Genomic DNA, 7,588 nt, shown 5'->3' with positions numbered 1-7,588 from the left:
AAACCCAGGGAAGGATGGCTTTCAGTAATGCCAATGCCTTTCCTAGCCCTGTGACTTAGTTTCCTTGTCTTCAGGGGTAGTAAAAACTCCATATCCATCTGCAGGGAGAGTCAGGAGAGCAAGAGTTTTAAAGAAATTTCAAAATGTTCTCATTTTAGTTTAGTTCAGCACATCCGTGCCAAATCCCCTTTTCACGAACCTCACCCAGAGTAAATCAATGTCAAATCCATATTCCCCATGCATAGGACTATTTAAAATTGAACACAAGAAACTTTCCAAGGCAGAAAACTACCACAGCTTCCTGCTGGTTTTAATATATATTCCTCTAAAAATGTCCAGACTCTTAGGGAAGGAACCATGAGGGTATTCAGAGGGAGTATGTGATATGCTAGCCTGTGGCTATTTGTCTTTGGTCCCATGTTTAAGATCATTGCTGGAGATTTTACTGAGACAATGTGACAGGTCCCATGATGTGTCTGGGGTCACCCTGCACATCCTGTGGTCACTACAGAGAAGTAACACTGACAGCTCTCACCTGGTTGTATTCTAGGTGGCTCCAGGTGCCTGTACAAGCGAAGTGAGAGGCGTCTCGGAGCTCGGGACTTGGGGGCCATCGTCGTTGTGGAGGCCTTCGAGGGGGAGGCAAGTCGGCTCCAGATAGAGGGGGTCCAATTCCGCCACGTGGGCCAAGCCTTTCGGCAGCACCACAGTGCCCTCACTGTTGCTGGCAGCGCAAGGATGGCAGGTGAGGTGGGCCTGTATGATCTCAAATACTCACCTTTTCCTGCCCGAAGCTGGGGCAGATGTCCTCAAAACCTTCTCAGCAACCAGGTGAGTTGACAAAGTGATATTAGTAAACATGAGAAAACCTCATCTGTAGTCTAAGCCCAAGTGAAACATGATAGAGTGCTTTAAGGATGGCTTCTTCCTAAAATAATATTTCATTTTTATTCCACACCTCTGAGTTGGTGTGCTACTTCTAGCTCTGGAAATGAATGAGCTAATATACAATGAGGGAGCCCAGAGGTGGCTCAGGGCTGTGTGGTACCATAGACCAAAATTTAATTCTGTCACCTGAAGATAAAGGAACATATGAAGTTCTTTTGATTTTGTCCATGATAAGTGCAAAATTCATCTCTCTGGATGTGGCAATGAGGGCTCTGAAGACTGGCAGTGATAGGAACAAATTAGGTGGGATCAAATGGTGTTTTAAGGGTACCATATGGGACTTGTCCCTCCAGCTAAGCCACTCTTATGCCTTTCCTCTGCCATGTTCATCACTGTCAGGATCTAGGCTTCCTGGTGGCAGAAGGCAGCACTGGCCATGATCCTGGAGTACAGTGGGCATGTTGCCATTCCTGGCCAGAAAAAGTGTACAAAATAGCTGCCCTGTCCTCACTGCCCTTCTGAGACTTTCATCCTTTTCTTCAGTCGCACGTCAATCATCTGTAACTTCAATCAACTCATAACATGCTCGAAACTTCAATCAACTTTTAACATACTTTGATTGTGGGATCTTACCCTATCCTTTCACTGGATCACATCCTCCTTCCTCACAATAGTGGGCCACCTTCATTAACCCATTTCCGCACTCAAGGCACCTCTTTCCTACTGTGTCCATCTTAGCAATTCCTGCCTGCTGGAATTGTCAGAATGAGTGTGGGTGGGCAGCTGAAAGAGAGCAGTCTCACAGGAGCCAAAAGGATTAATTGCACATCACCAAAGGATGAGGAGCTAATATAAAACTCTCTCAACCCTCAAGCTACACTGCGTTTTTTGCTCACAGCACTTATTTCTTTCCAGACTCTTACATACGTGGCTGCTGTGTTTTGGACTCCTTTGGACAAGGACTCCGTCTGACTGGGATCTCAAATCTTAGTGTGGACACTAATGTTTTCTATAACATTTCAGGCCATGGGCTTCTACTGGGTAAGTGAAGAAGGAAAATATCCATCCTACATGTAACAGCAACGTGTGCTGATTACTATTTTCATTAAATGCCTCTGGAGGAAAGAATAGCAGATCCTTAGCTGCACCCTGAGAAGTTTAATCACATCATCTGCATTTTCTGGTATTGGTGAATCTGGGATAAAGCTGCCATGATTCCACAGGCAACTCCTAGCAGCTATTTCCATTCAACCATACACTCTATTTCCTCAGGTCAGTCTTCACTTTATCTGGATCCTTTTTTTTTAAAGTGTACAAGTGAAAGGTGACTTTTATTTTTAGCGGATTGATTTATCTGTCTTTGGAAGAACACCATTATGCAATATTTAAGACCCCAGTTCAGTGAAGCATTTAAGAGCATACTTACCTTTAGGTTAAGTCATTTGACACAGAAGATAATGGAGTGAAAGCATATGTTAAAAGTTAAGCAAAGGATTTAGCACTTAAATAAATGGGAGCTTGGAGCAACAAAAATGTTAAACAACAAAATATTTCTCCTAACTAACCATCAGGAGACTGACTTGCAGCATCTTCTGCTGGGATCTCACGTTGCCTGAATACCTAAAGATATAGCTCAATTTTTGTTTTCCATCAGAGATGGGATAAAAATGACCAAATTTAAGACAAACAGAGGAGAAAAAAAAGCCTTCAGTCTTGATCCTGCAGTTCCACACACGCAGTGAGTCCCTATGCTAGGTCCTGTGTATAAATATAATGAGAAGTGATAGATTATGATTTAAACAGAGACTGTAAAATAAGAGAGATCATACACATCTTGCAGATTAGGAGAGCTGGCTCAGAGAGATGCAACAACTTGCCCAAGGTGATGCAGAGAGCCCTTGTGGCCCTGGGAAAGCAGAACAAGGTCTCCAACATGCCAGCATGCCTTGGCTCACTCGTGCTAGGACATGTGTCTGAGTTAAAGGACTCTGGGCTGAGCTGAATGTTTCCACTGAGGTTTTAGCCTGAATACACCTTATCCCCAAATGTCTTTAATGGCTTCACTGTCAGCAGCTCCAGAGGGTCTGATGGATGAATTTATATATCATTTTGTTGCCTGTGAAGGAATATTTATTATAGCTGGCTATTTGCAGCTTCAGAATTGGACTCCCTCAGTGATTTCATCTAAACCCCTTATTTTCAGGAGGTTTGCAAGACAGTCATAAAAAGTCGCTCTGGGCTTAAAATTAATTGACACACCAGGTCTCAGCTTGGAAGCCAAGACCTTTTATGTCACCTCGAAAACCTATATCGCTGTCAAAAGGACTGCTTTAGGATCCTGTTCATGCTCTGGTAGTGGCAGTGTTTGTAGTAAATACAGTGTGGAAAAGAAATATTTCCTAAATGGATCTTGTTCCAAAACTGGAGAAAGGCTCAAAAGACAGAAGAAAGTTAAAATAATTACTGCCATCCCCCAAACTGAAGGATATTCCCATGATGTAGCTTACATTTGGGGTAGTAATGATTGGAGAAGGGATCTGTATTTGGAATAGAACTTGAGCAGGTATAGTTGAACTTAGTAATTTATGTTTGATAAACAAAGTTAATTTGGTTTAATTTGCTCTTGGTATGGGACAAACAGAGATGTTCCACTTTGTATTCTGCTTCCAAAACACTAGAATGGGGGAACATGTGTTGATGTGTCCTGGTTTGGCCTTGATTTCTATGGGACTGTTCACTTTTTGCTGTTTGGTGGCACATTTCTTTACAGTGTAGTTTAAAAAGATATTTTGTTATTGTTGTTATTATTATTGTTGTTATTATTATTATTTATTACTTTAAGACTGTTACTAGATCTGGGTCACCCCATGACTCTGAGTTGCATGATCAATTGGTTGATTGTTTTTTCCTTTTTCTTCTCGTATTTCATTTCTTAGGGGGGAAACCCCCTCAATTCTGTGCAGAGCTGCACCAGGTGTTTTAAGAATATCTAGAAATTTTCTAACAAACAGGTAAGTGGGGTTGTGGATGGAAACACAGGAGATACACAGGACTTTAATTCTAGTACTGCAAGAATTAGACCTATGTGTGCTGTGCATAGGCGAGCCTCTTCCCCACTATGTATCTCTCTTTTTCCAAATGTAAATGTGCTTTGTAGTATCCCTTTTATCCATTTTCTCTATAAACTTGTAGTACAGTATGTCTGGTGTTGTATTCATACATAGCACCTGGTACAGGTCCTTGTGCATATTGAATTGCAGAATCATGGTCTCTATTGCCTTTTTGTAGAATATGTATTGTAGTATTCCTTTCTCTGATTGTTTTTATCTTCTTAGAGTCTAAGCTTTTTGTGTGAGAAATTGTTTTTTATATTGTTTACAATGTTGATCAGCTCTTGATGTGGCTTCCTGACATTTCTGAAGTGCACAGCCTTTCCATTTCCATGAGCTGTTGTGACAGTCTTTGACCACCTCACAGCCATCTTCTGCTGTGTGTTAAACACAGGTTTCTTAGTGCTTTTACCCAGAGATAGTTAGCAGGAAAAGCTAATTCCCAGGTAGGCTGTGACAGCAAAACAGTCAGGGCAAAACCCATCAAGTTCTGTGATGTGCATAATAGAGTGTTTCAGATGTATGTACATTTCTCATTCTTTACTCCTTTTTCACCTTTTGCCTTTTCTTTTTCCTCTATATTTTTCTCTCTTTTTTATTTTATTTTATTTTTTCTTAAAGGAGAGGGACTGGAAGAGGGGAACAGTGTAAATAACAACATAGTGATTAGCCTTTCCGGAACTGATGGTTTATCCAACACTGAGACACTGTCACCAGCAGGGATCTACATTAGGGCTCCTGCCAACCACATCAAGGTAAGAAGTACAGGTATAAAAAGAAACATTTCCTTTCCAATCAAAGATATCAGGAAGATAAGGAGATTTGTTTATCTGGGAGATCGTATACACAACACTTTCTTCTTGGTTGAGCTGTCAGAAACTGCACTTGTGATGGGATATTAAAACAAGTGCATATTACAAAATAAATTATATTCATGGGCAAATTTATTACTGATAATTTTACTGCACTTGAGTAGAACAAAATATTGCAGTGAAATCCTTCATCCTGGGATAGTCTATTTTTTAGTACTCATGGATTCATAAAAACTAGGAAAATATTTAGGCTCAGTTTCTCTAGAATTTTTTCTAAAAAAAAAAAAAATCTCTATTTTAATGGACTGATGACAAACACAGTAACATTCAGCTGTATCAAATGTGCCCCTGTCTGGATTTAAAATGTACAACTTATGTACAGTCCAAGATTTGCATTTCAGGGTCAGAAGGAGAATGTGTTCCCTGTTCTATGAAAATGACATTGATTTTAAAAGAAACGAAGCTTCTCTTTTCTAAATAGTGATAAAACATTAAACTCTTAAAAAGCCCTCACATCAAAAAGTTAAGTGCAGTAAAAATCTTTTTATTCACTAATTCTCTGATGCTTTCTTCTAGTTCATACTTTTTTGTCTTATTCAAGTCACATTTCAGAATAAAGAGTTACTTTTAAGTATTTCATGGAAAAAAATATGATTTGAAAACATTAATCCTTCTCAACTATTTTAAGTCTGGAGTTTCATTGAAACTGACCTTTCTTACCACAGTTTCAGTTGTGACAAATGCACATTTTCATTAAAAAAATAAATCCTAACCTGTTCTATTGCTAACCCACAGAAACCGAATCAATTATTAACTGTATGTGAAGACCTAGTTGCCCGTGGGCTTCTGATCCAAAGGGAAAGAATTGCACCTAAATTTGAAGGTGAAAAAGAGGCCAACACATTTCCTATGTTAGAATGAAGACAATATTACTTAGGACGAAGCAGAGAACTTTTCTGCAGTTCCCTCAAGGACATATTTATCATTTTTAAGACCATCAAATATGGTTAAAAAATACAACAACTAGGCAGAATCACATGAATTTCAGCTCCACTAAACACAGACTTTTGTACTATCATGCATTGACTTACCCTGGAGCTGTCTACTTGATTGCCATTGGCTCAGCTTTTGAAAAGGTTTGCTGCAATTATCTCTACAGCTATGTGTGAACTGACCGTGGTTGGTTTTCAGCACATTTGTTTAGCTTTCTTGGTTTACATGTTTTCATAGATAACCCGAAAGCTGCATCTGTGGCTGCATACCTGAACACTGGGGTTATGTCTGCTCTCCAGAGGTGTGCTTCTCAAGGCAGAATAGCAGATGGCCCTTGAAGGGTTGCTGATAAACCTCATTGTCATCAGTCTCTCAGAGTGGGCTATTTGAGGCGTTTCAGCAGCAAAAGGAAAACATGAAGAAGTTACCTAGCTTAAAATTGTCATTAGTTGGGCTTACTGTTCTACAGCACCTAGCAGTGCTCAACAGAAGACGTGAAAGGACATAGACATTAAGAGAAAAAGTCACACTTCTTCCAAGCAAGACACTTGTGTCTTGTGGACTTTTTCTTAGTACAATATTAATCACTAAATGCAATGGATACTGGTCCAGCATCAGCATTATGATGTTACAGAGTCTCAGCACCTTTTAACTGATGGAATGGCTCAAGAACTGAATATTGCTTTTAGGTATTTGTAATCTTACTTTCTGAAGTTTGAATGGGAAAGACTCATCTTCTCACTGCCTGGTTTCCAGGTTTCCATGGCCTGGTTTCCAGGCCATGACATAGAACAGAAATTTCCTCCTCTAGATTTTAATGTTAGGTGGTTGTTGGGGTTTGTGCTTGTTTGGGTTTTGTTTTCAGATTGTTATATTTCAATTCCTGGTTTTAAACTTAAGGCAATCTTTAAGGCAAGGATTACAGCTAAGAGAGGGAGTTCTAGGTCCATACTGTGTTACATCTTCTATGCATGATGGGTTAAGCTTTCAGCAGTGAGCCCTACAATATTTTCATAACTACTCAGTTTACTTTGGAGCCTAAATTTGCATGAGTGACTGAAGAGTTTAAGTTTCTTTGAAAATCAGTGGTCTCCTAAACGGTGTTGAAATTGGGGCACAGCAGTCACTCAAACCTGAGCCTACAAAGGCATTTAGAGATCCAGCTCCCACTGGTTTCCATTTGATTTAAGTCTTAAATGCATTTGTGAATCAGGCTGGTAGACAAAACTTTATACTCATACAGTATAAGTGCAAAATGGTTATTACAAGATTAGTTGTTTTGGGTTTATTTTTTAATAAGATATGGAAACCCTGGTTATTAATTTTTAGTGTCATAAGTCAATTTCATTAGTAGACTGGTTTCTTGCCTTATAAATATTAGCGGCATGAAGAACTGAAGATGCCCCTCTTTGACACTGGCTCTTTTGTCACTGAAATGTATGCCCTATGTCCCTGGTTTTGTTTTTATGTACAGGAAAAAGAAAAAATGTAGGATTTTTATCATTTTCTCTTGGCTCTCTTGGACCCACTGGGTTTTGGACCTTTCTTAGTAGCTTCCTATTCATAAGCATTCAATGCCCTTAAATCTCAGAGCCAGCATGCAGATAACAACTGCACTGGGTTTACGAAATTCAACAAACATCCTCTCTTTCCTTTCTTGCTGTGGTGTTGAGGACTGGGAAACAGCTTAAATGAATGAACAGGGTGGAGACCAGCCTGTGTTTCCATGTCAGAGGGGTCAACGATGGTCACGCTGCTACAAATTAATTTCTTTCCCAGTATCAC

General features: G+C 39.7%; 1 protein-coding gene across 1 annotated transcript in view; it reads left to right on the top strand.

Annotated features, from left to right (window-relative positions):
* Positions 1–7,588, top strand: part of PKHD1 (polycystic kidney and hepatic disease 1 (autosomal recessive)) — a gene marked incomplete at its 3' end in the record, with an annotated part of 176,819 nt that overhangs the window by 112,392 nt on the left and 56,839 nt on the right. The window contains exons 39-41 of the mRNA XM_010018724.1: positions 551–745; positions 1,804–1,929; positions 4,620–4,753. Of these exons, the coding sequence (XP_010017026.1) occupies positions 551–745; positions 1,804–1,929; positions 4,620–4,753 (455 nt within the window). The remainder of the gene's footprint in view (positions 1–550; positions 746–1,803; positions 1,930–4,619; positions 4,754–7,588) is intronic.

The sequence above is a fragment of the Nestor notabilis genome, unplaced genomic scaffold (genome assembly GCF_000696875.1).
Source record: "Nestor notabilis isolate BGI_N333 unplaced genomic scaffold, ASM69687v1 scaffold17747, whole genome shotgun sequence".
Classification (NCBI taxonomy): Eukaryota; Metazoa; Chordata; class Aves; order Psittaciformes; family Psittacidae; genus Nestor; species Nestor notabilis.
Note: the sequence above shows the minus strand (reverse complement) of the source record. Positions and strands in the feature narration are given on the sequence as shown.